The sequence below is a fragment of the Petromyzon marinus genome, chromosome 26 (assembly GCF_048934315.1).
Source record: "Petromyzon marinus isolate PM22_M1 ecotype Great Lakes invasive population chromosome 26, UKy_Petmar_22M1.pri1.0, whole genome shotgun sequence".
Classification (NCBI taxonomy): Eukaryota; Metazoa; Chordata; class Hyperoartia; order Petromyzontiformes; family Petromyzontidae; genus Petromyzon; species Petromyzon marinus.
In genome coordinates this window covers 6,786,631-6,803,323 of record NC_133692.1, presented here as the reverse complement: position 1 = coordinate 6,803,323, position 16,693 = coordinate 6,786,631, and the positions used below count along the sequence as shown (strand labels likewise).

Here is a 16,693-nt window from a genome sequence, read left to right as displayed (position 1 = left end):
CATGAGGGTGACAAAGGCGGGCGACGATCGGGCGTGGTAGTGTTAGCTATGCATCCCCTTGTCTGCCGTGCCAGCACTTGCCCCAACAGTCTGTTAAGGCTATACAGGTGAACTTTGTCTATGTATTTGTTTACAGTGGGTAGCGGCGGCGCAGCGGCTGTCGCGCTGCGCTACTAACTCGGCGACCCCGAGTTCAATCACCACTCGGGAACACCACCATTGACGAATATCTGAAGCGGTCCTGGGCCTCCCCTGGGTCAACTCAGCCTCAAATGTGTACCCCCGTGCGGCGTGTGTAAACATCGGCACCGGGGAGAGCACGGGAGCGGTGGCCGACCAAACCCCCGCGCCCGTGCGCAGTGCCACGTTCACCTTCACAGGTGTCACGCGCCAACAGCACCGGCCGGCGACGGCCTGGCTTCAACCGACGGGCGGGGGGGGAGGGGAAGCGCGCATCTTGCCCGCGTGAATGTGTACCGCGCGTGGCACATCTGTGAGTAATTGCCGCGGGCTCCTATGGATTACCGGCCATTCGCCCCGAACCGTAAGCACCTAGGCGGCTGTGCGGTAAAGGTGCATCGACAGATTATCCTCGGCAGCGTCGCTTTATCGTCACAATTAATACAAAAAAAACTAAACGCAATTTCGCTAAAACGCCGCGCGCACTTAGACGGGTGGGGGTGGTGGTGGGGGGGGGGGGGGGGGGGTTTGGATTTCCGTGCCCACCGGCCGGGTCCACGCGATCGGTAATCACCACGGGCGGGGGCCCGGCGGCGGCGCATCCCTCACCGCCACGAGCTGCGTGCCGGCGGGCACGGCGCCGACATCGCCCCGTTAATGGGACGTATAAATTATCCGGGATTCTGCCCGCGCCGCGTAATGGAGCGGGGCGCAACGGACTTGGCGATGCGGAGGGACGTCGGTTGAATTCCATCTCTCCGGATTGGGGGGGGGGGCGGGATGGGGTGGGGGGTGGGGGGTTGCGGGGGATGGCCGCGAGGACGCGGCACCACGACGAGCAACTCTGGACGCGAATCGACTCATTCGTTGCATGAAGGAACAAAAAAAAAAACCGCCTGGTTCGGCCAGAACGGCCCTGGCATGGCTCGTATGCGCCAGTGGAAAGGACGGCGTGGTACCGGCGAACCTCCGCTCACCTTCTGACTGTGCCGCCCAGTAATCGGCAAGACCAGGGATGCCCGGGGCGCCATGGGGGTTCGGTCCCTGGCGGTACGAGGGGGGCTCCGCCGATGCCGGGCAAGGGGGTCCGCTGGCCAGGTACGAGCTCAGGTAAGGGGACGAACCCCCCAGGTAGGCGCTCCCTGCACGCACAGGCACGGTAGGGAAGAAGGGAAGAGGCGCAGGGAGTCGGGCATCGTCGCGGGACAACGGGGTGACGCGGTGGCGACTGCACACGCCTCGCAGCAAGAAGCGTCCTGGGTTTGATTCCCGACTCGGGCGCCTGTCCCACGTGGAGTTTGTATGTACTCCCCCTTCGGGCGTGGGCTCTTTCCGGGATCTCCAGCTCTCTCCCATGTCACTGGTGTTGGCCAAGCAATATCCCAATTGCTGAAAAATGACGCTGAAAATTACTCAAATGTGATTACACATTCTCAATAAGCAGCATAGTCCCCCCCCCCCATCCTGCAAAACTCTTGGCAGGACCCTCCTGAAAAAAAAGATTCTTGGGACTCAGTGGGGCCTTCATGCGTAAATTGTCGTAAGTAACGTCAATAGCAAATAGCAACCGTATAAATCATCATCGCTGTCTCTCCAATGTATTTTTCATTCAATTCCTCCCGTGGAACGGAACGTCGGACATCCTCCCGACCAACGCACGGCACCGCCCAACGAAACGCCGCCGGAGAGCTTCGCAGCAGCACGACCGTGACCACCCACGCGGTGATCATCGTCAGCCATGGTCTATCCACTGGTAGATGAAGGCCTCTCCATGCCTCTCCCCGGCGTGGTTTGTAAACATCAACATGTATGCATATGACCCTGAAAAGTGCAAAGTGTGACTTCCAATTGTAAGTCAGTCAATCCCTCTGCCTTGTACCTCACTCTATGTCTATCCTGGAGAAGGGTCATTGGCTGAAACGTCAGCCTACGATACATGTTTCTGGTATAAGGCAGCGCTCCCAATGAATGTGGTGGGTGGCTTGTGTTACTCGCGCACGATTCAGATTATTTGCCGCTTTAGCCAAGAAATCCTCACCGAGTCCTTGGGTCTCGTTTTCAAGTGGGTCCTGGCTACGTTAGGGCTGTGTGGCCAATATCGTGACTCAGAGTTTGGCTGCGTGTGGGAGGAGCAAAGCGGAGAACCCGGAGAAAACCCAGCAGCACGCTGGGGAGGCATGGAGACACCACTCAGCGTGGCCACCTCGTGGCCCCACCACGACTACAACACCTGGCAAGCCCTGGTGGCGGTCACCCATCCCATGTGCCGACAGGGCTCAAGCCTGCTTAGCTGCCAAGATCCGACAAGATCGGGCACACTCGGAGTCGTGTGGGCCCGCAGGCTTGCCAAATCCCCTTTACGTAAAAATAATTAAAATAGGTGGAAAAAAAAACTAAACCGGTGTGGGGGGCATAACCAGCGTCAAACATGAAAATAACGTGACAAGCTGTGTGAGACTCTGTAGCAATCATCGTGTTTGCATAATACCTGTTACAAAACCTACACGTATGATACCCTGAACACAGACTGGTGACTCAATGCGGACTAAATGTCTATTGGGGTAACTACCCCTCGCCTTCGTCCCCGCTCCCACCTCCGCCCCACTCAACCCCACGGCACACGAGGGGGCGGGTGGCCAGCAGCACCACGCCAGGCGGCCTTTCTCTCCCGAGCATCGATGTTTGACACACCGCACCAGGTACTGTACTCGTTTGATGCTGAGTCGACCTAGGGAAGAGGCCCAGGACCGGTTCAGATTAATCGTCACCGGTGTTGACAGTGAGCGGGAATCGAAACCCGGGTCGTAGCGCAGTGCGCTAACCGCTACACTACCGCTCCCCCGCTGCACAGACCCCACGATACACACACACACAGGCACTGGCACACACACACACACATTGCGGTAACACTGCGCACACTGTCATTAGTATTGGTGAGCGCGTTGTGCCGTGATCTCTGTGCACGTGGAGCCGCGCGGAGACACGAGTCGTCACCGACACTGCTGCCTGCGTAATCCGCGCGAACCCTCCCTGGTGAGTGCGTGTGTGGCTATGTGAATGTGTGTGTGGCTGTATGTGTGTGTGTGTGGGAGCGGTAGTGTAGCGGATAGCGCAATGCTGCGCTACGAAACTGGCGACCCGGGTTCGATTCCCGCTCACGGCCAACACCCGTGACGATTATCTGAACCGGTCCTGGGCCTCCCCTAGGTCGACTCAGCCTCAAAATCAGTACCTAGTGCGATTTGTACACATCGCCACTGGGGAGACAAAGGCGGCCGTGCGTGGTGTTGGCCACCCACCCCCTCGTGCGCCGTGCCAGCCTTCATAGGTGCTCGCTAACAGCACTTGCACCAATAGTCTGTTACAGGCTATACGGGGGATCTATGTCTGTCTGTGGCTGTTTGGCTGCTTATGGGAGCGGTAGTGTAGTGGTCATTGTGCTGCGCTAAGAACCCTGTGATGCGAGTTCGATTCCAACAACGATTATCTTGACCCAAGGTCGACTTTGTGAGTACCTGGTGCCTCGTGTGCAGTGCCGGCCTTGAGAGGTGTTCGCGAACAGCACTTGCCGTAAAAGTATTTTGTGCGGCTGTGTGTGTGCGTGTGACTGTGCGGCTGTGTGTGTGTGCGTGTGACTGTGCGGCTGTGTGTGTGCGCGCGTGTGAATGTAAGTCGAAATTATTTCTCACCGTGCACAGCCAACATGCTTCGCTCGTCTCTATATACATGCAGCTGATGTGCGCGCATAGTTGCAGAGTGACATTAGTCATGTCCGGGGCATTCGAGAGCTCCCTCTCGTGGAGGCCCCTTTCGCCAGCCATGCAACGAGCAAGCGAGTCAATTTATTCCGGGCAGAGGGCCCCATTGTGCTCAGAAGGTCTTTGTCAGTGGCGACTCAGCCAAAGTGGAAGGTAGGTTACACGGGAAAGGTGGGAGCGCGCGGGGAGGGGGGCGGGGGTTACAGGGCCCGCGTAGAACAAAAGCACAGACGTTTGGATAAACACGACTCACACATCCAAATAGAGACAGCACGGCTATGTTCATTGGAAGTCCAGTAAGCGATCCGAAATAGTAAAGATCGTGCACGGCACCCGTGAGACGAACTCACGTGGGTGACCTCAGGGCTGCACCTTTAACCGTTTTCCCTGTTTCTAAAACTTGATTATCCCCCCCCCCCCCAAGTCCCAAGTTTTAATCCATTGACGCAATCAAGCCTCACGCTCCCCAAGCAATCTGTGTCTAGGTGCTCGTAACAGTAATAATGATGGGGGGAGGGGAACTAAAGGATAGGCCTCTAAAACAAGAGTTAGGATGTTCAGACGCCAAATAGATGCCAAATTCAAGCCATCAAGTGTGCATTGACCACGCATATTTGTGGCAAAACATGCAAGTTCTGGCGAACGTGCATGCACTTGGTGTCTTTATGTAGGTGGTGTTTGAGCATCTTAACACCTGTTTCATTGCCTATTCTGATATATTATTTTCATTATTTTGATGCTGACAAAAAAGGTTAAATAGATATAACATTAAAAATGGTCTCGCTCTCTATGACAAAGATTCCCCCTATAGCCTGAACAGACTCTTGGTGCAAGTGCTGTTAGCGAGCACCTATGAAGACCGGCACGACACGTGAGGGGCTGGGTGGCCAGCACCACGCCCGGCTGCCTGTCTCCCGAGTGGCGATGTTTCCACAACGCACCAGGTATTCATTTGAGTCTGAGTCGACCTAGAGGAGGCCCAAGACCGGTTCAGATAATCATCACTGGTGTTGGCCGTGCGCGGGAATCGAACTCGGTCCGCCAGGTTCGCAAGCGCAGCGCGGTAACAGCTACACTCTCTACACACACAAACACAAAGCGTATTTTTTTCGAATACATTTGCTTGCGACGTATTACAAATCAGCGGGAGTGTTGGTGTGCGAGCAGGGCACGCGAGTTTTAATGCAGAGGGGTCACTCAGAAGCGGCCTTTTTCCTCTGTCTCTCTCTCTCTCACTGCGAATCGTAAATGAGAGCAAAGAAAAAACCCAAAAGGAGCGTTCATTCGGGGGGGGGGGGGGGGGGCGTTCCGGGCGACGCGTGCGTGGTGGCTGAGCGAGTGCGGAATTCAAAGAGATGGAACATAACATTTAAATTAAAAAAAACACTCACTCGCTCGACGCGTTCGTCAATAACACCGTGGCCTTAACAAATATGTTATAATAATAATATATAGACGACGTTCCGGGCATTTGACCCTTCTCCCATGGCCTTCGTAACGCATACTAAATATTTAAATAATAATAATAAAGCGAGTGCCGTTGACTTTTATGTAAACAGATCTCTTTACTTTCATCGAGATCCACTGAACAAACCGACTTCTCCAGAATCCGGAGTCGAGCGATGGGAAAACAAAGCGCATTTCTCGTCGAGGCGTGTTGATTCAAGCTACGTTATTACACGGCACGTCCATAAAGCGAGGCGACTTGCGCAAAAAGGGACCCGTGCAACTCTAACAGAGGTCAATTAAACGAAGCGACTTGTCGAGCGCGTTTCCTTTCAGAGAGCGAGCGAGCGAGCGAGGTAGCGGTGGTGTTGTTGAAGGTGAACGCCATTCCACCACCATCATCACGGTTCCCTGCGTCCATTCACTTCAGCACCACCCGGCCAAGTCGGTTTCCTTTACGATGATAGTTGCCAGCAATGGTGAAGTATGGTCAAAAGACCCTCCCCCCCCCCCCCGTCCCGTGACCGACACGGCGTAGGTAGACCTTCATCTCGTAGTGGATTAACAAAAAGGCTGAAATTATCATCATCATTATCATCATTATCATCATCATAATATATGCGAGCTAACAGCACACGTCCCTGCTCTCCCTCTCTCTCCCCACTCTCTCCTCTCTCTCTCCCCTTGCTTGCTTGACTGGACCATGCACTCTCACACCCCCCCTCCCCCTCCGTCTGTTTAATAAAGTCTCCGGGGAGGGGCCCCACGCCACCGACTCAATAATTGGAAATAACTGGAGGGAATCGATGGTGAATTTACACCGGCCACCCAAGGATATATACATGCGAGGTGTAATTCCAGCCGAAGCCGCCCAGGGCTGAGCTCCGGAAAATATCGGTGCGAAATATCCAACGGAAATTAAGCGGCATAATTTCGCCAGCAAACCACACACGCGGCTGTGTGGAAGGCACCAGAGTGGCCGCCAGCGTCTAGAACGCAATGTCTTGGTCCTGCACTCTCTCTGATGAATAAAAACAAATAATGAATAGACTGCCGTGACAGTGGCGACACGGGCACACATTTCTAATTAAACGACGTCACCGCGCTCGCCATTGTCGCCAATGTTGTGATACCACGCTCCGTAATAGGACCGACGTCCCGGGTCGTGACCCTCCTTCAGGCCAGCGAGAAAGATGGAGGGATCGACTGCCTCCGTAGTTGTGGATGTTTAGAGTTGACAAATGAACGTGCTTTAATTGACACGTGAAAAGTGCATTTTATCACGGACGATTCAAACACGTAGGAAGGGTGGGAACTTGGGCAGGACACGGCATGGCTCGAAGGGACGGTGACCCAAGGGTCGAGACTAATAACGGAGCCAAGGAACGGAGGAGCGCCCGAGAGAGCCCGAAGTGAATTATGAAATCAACTCGCGTGCAGGTGCTAAGCGGATTGTCACATCGCTGGACCCTGACAGATCGTGGTGGCGACGGCTTTCATCCAGCAGTGGATTGTGACCGTGGCTGATGATGATGATGACGATGACTGTGCTATCAGCGCGTGGAGCGAGAGACAGAGACGCAAAGATAAAGATGCCCAGCATAGCCTTAACGGTCTATTGGGGCATGTGCTTTTGGCAAACAACTATGACGGCTAGCGTGGCACACGAGGGGGGGGGGGGAGGGGTGAGTCGGTCACAACCATACCCGGCCGCCTTTGTCTCCCTAGTGCCGATGCTTGGCACACCGCAGCAGATACTAGGTTCAGATAATCGCCACTGGTGTTGCCCGTGAGCGGGAGAATCAAACTCGGGCCGCCGGATTTCGTAGCCCAACGCGCTAACCGCTCCACTACCGCTCCACACACTCACACACGCGCACTCACACACAGACACACACGCACTCGAACACAAACACACGCACGCACGCGGCTTCCCGCACCCCCCTCCGTCCGTCTCTGTCGGCCACGTAGAGATTCGGATAATAGTTCATCTCGAGAGACTCACGGTCCGACCACCTCCCCCCACCCCGCATCACCCTGCCCCCCTCTCTCTACCCTCCCCGTGCACTGCCTCCAAACCCGCACCCAACCCCGCTCACCTCCCCAACCCCAACCCCCACCAGCACCAACCACAGCCACCACCACCACCAACAACAGCAGCACCCCCCCAATCTCCTATCCACTGCGTTCTATCCACGCTCCATCCATCCACACGTTCCGCAACCTGTCTCTCTCCCCCCACCGGTCCTCTCCCTTCTCTACCCCCCCCTGCCCCATATACCCCCCTCACCCGCCCCCTCCCACCCCAGGGACTCGGCAAACCCCCTCGCCCTCAGTATGTCAGCCACTCTCTCTGGGTAATCCATCTTGTGACGAGCTGAGCTGTCACTCCCGGGTCATCGCGCCCACCCAGCGCCGCGCGGGCTTAAGCTCTCCCCGTGTCTCTCTCTCACACACTGTGTGTCTCTCTGTGTGTGTCTCTCTCACACACACTGTGTGTCTGTGTGTGTGTCTCACACACACTGTGTGTCTCTGTGTGTGTCTCACACACACTGTGTGTCTCTGTGTGTGTCTCCCCCCGTGTCTCTCTCTCACACACACTGTGTGTCTCTCTGTGTGTCTCTCTCACACACACTGTGTGTCTGTGTGTGTGTGTCTCACACACACTGTGTGTCTCTGTGTGTGTCTCACACACACTGTGTGTCTCTGTGTGTGTCTCCCCCCGTGTCTCTCTCTCACACACACTGTGTGTCTCTCTGTGTGTGTCTCTCTCACACACACTGTGTGTCTGTGTGTGTGTGTCTCTCTCACACACACTGTGCGTCTGTGTGTGTGTCTCACACACACTGTGTCTCTGTGTGTGTCTCCCCCCGTGTCTCTCTCTCACACACACTGTGTGTCTGTGTGTGTGTGTCACACTGTGTCTGTGTGTGTGTTTCACACACACTGTGTGTCTCTGTGTGTGTATCTGTGTGTGTGTCTCACACACACGTACTGTGTGTCTGTGTCTGTCTCCCCCGTGTTTCTCTCCCACACACAGTGTGTCTGTGTCTCCCCTGTGTCTTTCTCACACACACTGTGTGTCTGTCTCCCCCGTGTATCTTTCTCAAACATACTGTGTGTCTGTGTATGTCTCCCCCCGTGTTTCTCTCCCACACACAGTGTGTCTGTGTGTGTCTCCCCCGTGTCTCTCACACACACTGTGTCTGTGTGTGTGTCTCCCCCCGTGTTTCTCTCTCACACACACTGTGTATGTGTGTCTCCCGTGTCTCTCTCACACACAGTGTGTCTGTGTGTGTGTCTCCCCCCGTGTCTCTCCCCGTGTGTCTCACACTCTGTGTCTTTCTCCCAGTGTCTCTCGCTCAGCGTGTCTGTCTCTCCCCTTGCTCCGAAGCTATCCCTCTGTATAAAGCTTGCTCTGCGTGCGTCTGTCCATGTCTCGCTCTATCCAGTTGCATCTCTCTAGCTCTGTGTCTGTGTGTCTGTCTCTCCCCGTGTTTGTATCTCTCTCACTCTGCCTGTGTGTGTCTCTCTCACTTTCCCTGTGTGTCTCTTACCCTGTGTGTGTCTGTCTCTCGTTCTGTCTCCCTACGTTTTCTCTATCTCTACTGTGTCTCCGTTGTGATCACTCGCTCTGTCTCTCGTCTCCCCCGTGTGTATATTTGTCTTCTGGCCTTCCTCACAATTCGGAATCACACGTTCTCGGTAATTTACGCACACACACATTTACACGTAGACACGCTTACATAAACACATCCACAAACACGTGCACTCACACAAAATATAAAGACCCCCCCCCCCCACCGGATAGCCTTCATAGACTATCGAGGCAAGTGCAGCTGGCGAATACTTGTGAAGGCCGACAACGCACACGAGGCGTTGGGTGGCCAGTACCGCCTTTGCCTCCCGAGTGGCGAATGTTAACACGACGCAGCGTGCACTCGTTTGCGGCTGAGTCTACCTAGTTGACACGTTGGCCGCGAGCGGGCCATAGAACTCGGTGTCGCCGGGTTCGTTGGCGCAGCGCGCTGACCCCCGGCTGCAACTACCGCTGCCCGGCAGCGGAGGTCACGGGAACAAACCCAGGAGTTGCTGGGTCGACTGACTGAGATGATTGACAGACGACAACACCCGCACACGCGCGCGCGCGCGCTCTCTCTCACGCGCGCGCCCCCCGTACAAATCGAGCACACGTCCCATCCATATGGACGCGGACGAGAGTGTGTGGGCCCGTAAACACAAGCAATGCCACCTTCGCTTTCCTCCCATTACGCTGACGCGACGCAGGTGTAGCCGTGCCGCGCGCGCACACAAGGCGGCCATTGTCCATTGTCGTGTCCACCGCCACCCCCCCCCCCCCCCCGTTTGGTTTCTCACGATGAAAGGTGCGCGCGCCTGTGCACGAATCGCCGGCATTCCGCAAACCCGTGGGCACGTGTACAAAACAAAGACAAAAGACCCTCCCCCCCCTCCCTTACCCCCCTCAACCACCACCACCACAACGCCTGTAGCCTTTAACATACTGTTGGGGCACAAATGCTGTGATAACGAGCACGTGTTCAGGCATGCAACGACGCAACATCGACGTGGCCCAGGCGCCTTTGTCTCCGCGCTGCTGCTGATGATGTTGTTGTTACGCACGCGCGCCGCGGCGCCAGAGATACTCATTTCAGGCGGAGTCTACTTGAAGGAAAGCTACCTTTGCCCGCTCGAGTATTCGTCACCGAGGTGGCCCGTTGATGGGGAATGGAACTGGCGTGGTGAGGGCTCGTCGCGTGGGGCGCTGACCAACCGCTTCGTGCCTTAATAGGCGCTCGCTAACAGCACTTGTCCTCAACGGTCTGTATGTCCATCTCTGGATGTGTACATAGCGATATGCGATGGAGTATATGTGTCGGTGTGTGTGTGTGTGGCCGCTCACGGTCAACACCCAGTGACGATTATCTAAACCGGTCCTGGGTCTCCCCTAGATCGACTCAGCCTCAAATTAGTACTTGGTGCGGTGTGTAGTAAACATCGCCATTGGGGAGACAAAGGCGGTCTGGGTGTGGTGCTGGCCACCCACCCCCTCGTGTACCGTTCCGGCCTTCATAGGTGCTCGCTAACAGCACTTGCCCCTACAGTCTGTAAAGGCTATACGAGGTATCTTTGTCTTTTGTGCGTGTCACCGAGCGGTGGAGCGGTGGTTAGCACACTGCGCTGCGAACCCGACGATCCGCCCAACGTACTTCACAATCACAAGGCACGGCTGACGTCAGTGGCCGAGTGGAATCACACAACCGGCCCTGGACCTTCCCCGAGGTTGACACGTGTACGTGGTGCACAGGGGAGACAAAGGGTGGTCCTGGCCACACCACAACAATTAAGATCGTAGCCAATACAGTGATCATCACGGTGACCTCAACGTAGTCATCATGATGATGATGTTGATAGCGATGATGATCGTTATATTTGATCCATAATTGTTATCGGATTAGGCCACGTGCTCGTTTTATGCAAATTTGCGTGTTAGATTTTTTTTTATAGAGAAACGCCATCGTAGGTCGATGTGGATTTCAGCCGTGAAAAGTCTTCACCCACGATTGCGGAGGGGATTTATCGGTCAGAATTTGATCTCAATGCATTGACCGCCCACATTTATAATATTTGTAAACGCGACAATCCTGTCGGGTGGTGGAAGGTTCATGACATTAAACTGCCACGTGGCCTAACCCAAATACAAATATGGGTCAAGTACAACGATCATCGTCATCATCATCGTCATTATCAACATCATCGTCGACATGATGACTACGTTAAGAACCTCGTGATTATCACTGCTGATTAGGTCACTCATATATTAGGGTGATGAGAACCAACGAACTACAACCACGATGATGATGACGAACCACGATGATCACGATAGTGTCGATCGTGACAATGTGGGAGGGGCCTATGATGCCGGGGATGATGGTGACCATGTTCACGGCGATCGTGTCGATGATGACGACGACATTGGTGATTAATGTCGATGATGATCGTGACACCGATGATGACACCGATCATGTTTGGATGACGACGCTGATGATGCGATAGATCCCACCGCGACTCCTCATCTCCATTCCACACACAGGCGGCTGCGCCTTTCAAGTGTTCACCTCCCGCCAGCTTCAAACACCCACCCCGGCACGAGCGGAGCGCGCGTGGCATGGAGGAGGAGGAGGAGAGACCGTGTTTTTCACGCGTGCGCACTTTCCAACACGACCGTGTACTCACACCGGTGCACACGTGCAGGCACAAGCGCAGCAACGCGACGGTCGTGCGAGCGTGTGCACGCGCGCTGCATGGCATGCGTGGACGTTGATTTACCCGCGCGGAGTAGCGGCGGCGCGGCGTTGCTGCGTTGCGAACCTGGGCGCCCGAGTTCGAATCCCCGCTCGCGTCAACGCTCCCGTCGTGAGCCGTGTCAACCTTAATAGGCGCTCGCTAACAGACACCTGCGCCGACAGCCTGAATGCGTGATACGGGGACAACTTTAAGTACTCGTGCCAGTGACCAAATCACCTGGAAAGCACCCGGTCCCGGCAGAGCTCGGGAGTTTAAACCGGGGTTGAGTCTGGGTAGACGGCTCTAGGAAGGGCGATCACCGTGCGTGTAACACAAGCCGGGTTGCTTTGGGCTCCTGCGAAGTTTTGCGTAACGTCTACGCTGACCGGCGTGGTGAAGTATGGTCAAATGCCCCGTACGACTCGTACGGCGTGAGAATAACCTCATCCAGCAGTGGATTGACAAAAGGGCTGCGTGCTTGTGTGTGTGCATACAGTATGTGTGTGGGTCTGCGGGCTTATGCAGTTATGGATAACATATTCATGAGAATCGTACACGGCTGATGAAATGTAACTTGAGTGCGTTGTTTGTGTTTACGTCGCAAAGTGCAGGTGTACGTGGCTTGTGTGGCTGTGTGCTAATTGTGGAGAGCGGAGGCGCATATGTTGGCGCGCTTGCGCTACCGAAACAGGCCACCTGAGTTCGATTCCCGGCCACGGCGAACATCAGTTACCCAGTGGCATCGGAACGTGCCAAGGTGTCGACTCTTGATGCGCCGCCTCAACGTTAAATGACTACTGCATCCGCTGGGGTGCGTAAGACATCGGTATTGGGGAGACAAAGGCGGCCGGGCGTGGTGATAGCCACCCACCCCCTCGTACGTTGTTCCGGCCTTCATAACAGAACTTGCCCCGACAGTATGTTAAGGCTTACACAGAGCATCTATGTATTTTCATAAAAGCGCACTTAGCCTGGCACAAGCGCCGTGATGACGGCACGGGTGTTGTTGTTGTTGTAAGCACGCGAGTCAAACACATTTAAAACCTCTTTCGAGAAAGCAATTGCTTTCATTTAAACATTTAACAAACGATGGGCATTGAATTATTTCTTTGTTTTGGAGTAGAGGGGGTGGGGGGGGTAAAACAAAACAACAGCTTATTGATGTATTCATTTAGGAATCACGAGAACGCAGCTATTCACCCGACGGCGAATGGAGTGCGTGTGTCGTAGCACCGACGTGACTCAGAGACACTACCCGGCTTACACACGTGGCCCGTCGTGGTGTCGCTAATCTGTATTCTTTCACGCCTTGACACAAGTACTTTTTATTACTACTACTACTACCACTGCCTTATTTGTTGTTGTTGCTGTTGTTGATGTTGTTGATGTTGTGCGCATTTGCACTCTCGTCCTCCACCCTCCACTTATTTTCTAGGTCAGCGCCTGCCTAGGGATCTCTCGCGCGCGTTTGATATTTAAAACACAGCCTTTGATCTGAAAAGAATCGTCCCTGAGGTGTGTGCGGGGGGAGGGACTCCGCCCCCCACCCCCCCACCTCCTCACCCCCCGCTGAACCCCCTCAACCAACCCTCCCACCACCGCCTCCTTCTATTCGTTTGCATCGAACTGGGACTCCCATATGGTAAGAGGAGGCTCCATGCCCGTAAGACCGGCAGCTCACCAGCAGCATTCATTCAGGCCCTGTTGATCATTCATCGGGCGCGCGTAGCGCGTAACAACGACCTAGTTTGTAATTGAGCAGCAGATAAGGTTTTATATATATATTAGTCAACGCGAAAATATTGTCTGCTTATTGGTCGCGAGCATTGGTGTTTCGCAATAATTATCATCATCATCATCATTAGCAACGATCGATTGATAAGCCCCGTCGTTAATGATTGACACGCATGACTCCGCACTCGGGCCGAGCCTTTAGACGAGTCGCCGATTGCCTCTCCAGCTCGAACCGCGGACCACGTGGTCTCTCTGCCCGGTACGGTGAGCAGTTGGCCAGCGGCGTTGACCCGATGCAAGCTGAACTCGGCTGCCGATGAGACGCTGCGGGTCGAAACCGGCCCGGAGTTTTGATTGAAGCTGAAACAACGCTTCTGAATGTGTACACTCACGGATGAAGGCCGTGCGGCCGATGGGTTGTGTAAAGATTACTCATTTTGTATGCGGAGAGACGGATGTGTGAAGGAGACATTGCCTGCCTATTTAAATTGTCATTATCATACAGAACTCCCATTACCCGCGGCCCTATGTTTTCCTATTATTCGCGGAGTTATCCGATGTAAGTTTTTTTTACCCTTTGCGAATAAGACGAGTAAAATCGCGGATTATAAGATGATCCCCGATATAGGATACGCGCATCACTGTGCACAATAGGAGTTATCCACTAGTCCTATGGTACCATTACTCCTATGGTACCACTACTCCTATAGTACCCATTTACCCAAGGAACCCCCTACCCCGCCCCTCAACTTTCTATTTCCATATCAACTTCCCACTCTCCCCACCTTCTAGTCCTCTGCATGTGTCTATCACCCTCCCCGAGACCCAAGCCCACTCCAAGTGTATTTGTATGCAATGAAGAAGCTCCCAGACCGTCGCGCGAAACGTCGTGCATCCCATCGAATAACGCTCGGTCTCAGCCAGACAACACATCGGTGGAGTTGTGCAGCATCTCCGCGGGTGTGTGTTTGTACGCGTGTGTGTGTGTGTTTTTGTACGTGTGTGTGTATGTGTTTGTACGTGTGTGTGTGTTTTTGTACGTGTGTGTGTGTATGTTTGTACGTGTGTGTGTGTTTTTGTACGTGTGTGTGTTTTTGTACGTGTGTGTGTTTTTGTACGTGTGTGTATGTGTTTGTACGTGTGCTTGTGTGTTTTTGTACGTGTGTGTGTGTTTGTGTGCGTGTGTGTGTGTTTGTGTGCGTGTGTTTGTGTGTGTGTGTACGTGTGTGTGTACGTGTGTGTGTATGTGTTTTTGTACGTGTGTGTATGTGTTTGTACGTGTGTGTGTGTGTTTTTGTACGTGTGTGTGTGTGTTTTTGTACGTGTGTGTGTTTGTGTGTGTGTGTTTGTGTGTGTACGTGTGTGTGTATGTGTTTGTACGTGTGTGTGTGTATGTGGTGGTCAGCGGTAGTGTAGGGGTAAAGCCCACCACGCCACAAACCCGGCGGACCGAGTTCAACTCCTCGCTCACGACCAACGTCGGTGAGGAATATTTGCACCGGTCCTGGGCCTCCCTCCCCTAGGTCGAAATGAGTACTTGGTGCGGTGCGTAAAATATTACCACTGGGGAGACAAACGTAGTAGGGAGTGGTGGTGCCGGCCTTCATAGGTGCTCGCTAATAGCACTTGCCCCAACGGTTTGTTAAAGGCTACACACATGGCGGATCTTTGCCTCTTTGTGTGTGCGCGTGCCAAGTGGGGAGTGCGGGTGGGGCAGCTGCCAGTCACCGTGGCCAGTCGCCCCGCAACATCTGGGACGTCTCACGACCTCCTGCCAGTGGACGCTTCGCCACTTCACGTCGCCCCAAAGTGCATACAACAACAATAATAATCATCATTCATCACTCGCACTGCTTGATGATGAAAATCTCGGGTCACGGGGGTTGTTTGACCATACTTCACCACGCTGCTCGGCCATGTACTGATGAAGTGGAAGGGGGGGGAAGCTGATGTTACTTTGCTATTGATGTTCACCGTGAATAGAATATTGTGGGGTTCGTAGCGTGCTGCGCTCACCACTCACTGTTCCATTGCTTCACCATCAATAAGAATAACAATGCCCTCTATCTATCAGAAGGACTGAATCTTAAAACTGAGTGTATCACACGTGGTAGGAAACCGGAATGTCCATATGTACCCCACCATGCATACGAGGGGAAGATACTCAAAACTCCGCACAGATATATCCAATAATCCATGAATGTACTGCCATCTTCTGGCCATCTCGAAGTCTAAGCCTACAACGGAACTTGAAAGAAGAAGAAGAAGCAACCAGGCACAACCCTGCTTACCCTACCCGGCATCGGGCACATACTCCAAAGACAAAGATCCCCCGTATAGCACGTACCATACTGTTGGGGCAAGTGCCGTTAAGAGAGGAACACCTATGAAGGCCGGCATGACACTCGAGGGCATGGGTGGCCAACAAGATAAATATCCCCCGGTATAGTCCAAACAGACTTTTGGAGCAAGTGCTTTTTTTGTAAGCGAGCACACGAGGGGGTGGGTGGTCAAAACGCGCGCGCGCACACACACACTCGCTCGCACACACACACACACTCTCGCTCGCGCACACACACTCGCTCGCTCTCAACACTGGCTAGGGTGCGTGCAATGCAGCACAAGGCCGCTTCACACCGCAACCACCACACCCACACATCACATCGCACCGGCACGATCTAACTTCAACCGGCACACACCGACATGATATCACGGCAATGCAACGCGGTAAATACACACGCGCACGCACACTGACATACGTTACAAAAACGCGAACATCGCCCGCATATGGACTTTTGGTGGAAAGCGTCGTGAGCCGGCGCCTACAAAGGCCGGCACGGCGCACGGCCGTGTCGGATGTCCAACACAGCGCGTGTTGCAGAGGTTCGCGGTTCGAAACCAGCGGCAAATCCTGATTAATACCGCGGGTGTGATAATACCTCGCGCCGGCTGCTTCACTCACAGTGGACGTTAAAGATCCCCCCTGACGTCATTCGCAAGAGTAGGCCATTGTGTGCCCGCGTCTGGGCCTAAATTTGCCAAATTCAAAAATTGCACCGCAAAATTACTCAATTGGGATTATACACACACACACAGCGGCAATCGTCGCGCCGATGCCCCGGGTCACTTTCGCAAATGAGACTCGCCCTGGGCCCTTGGGCTCTCACCCTCGTTAAAAGGAAAATAAATGTGAACATTCTGTGCGCGCACACGCGCCCATAATGTTCGGTGCAACTGCGCCAATCCTCGCCGTGTAAACGCTTGCAAGT

General features: G+C 54.2%; 1 protein-coding gene across 3 annotated transcripts in view; it reads right to left on the bottom strand.

Moving 5' to 3' along the window:
* The window catches only part of LOC116946076 (uncharacterized), a 129,115-nt gene that overhangs the window by 58,107 nt on the left and 54,315 nt on the right, over window positions 1-16,693 (bottom strand). For all 3 annotated transcript variants that reach the window (XM_076069897.1, XM_076069896.1, XM_076069898.1), the window contains one exon: window positions 1,158-1,322. In XM_076069897.1, coding sequence (XP_075926012.1) covers window positions 1,158-1,322 — 165 coding nt within the window. The remainder of the gene's footprint in view (window positions 1-1,157; window positions 1,323-16,693) is intronic.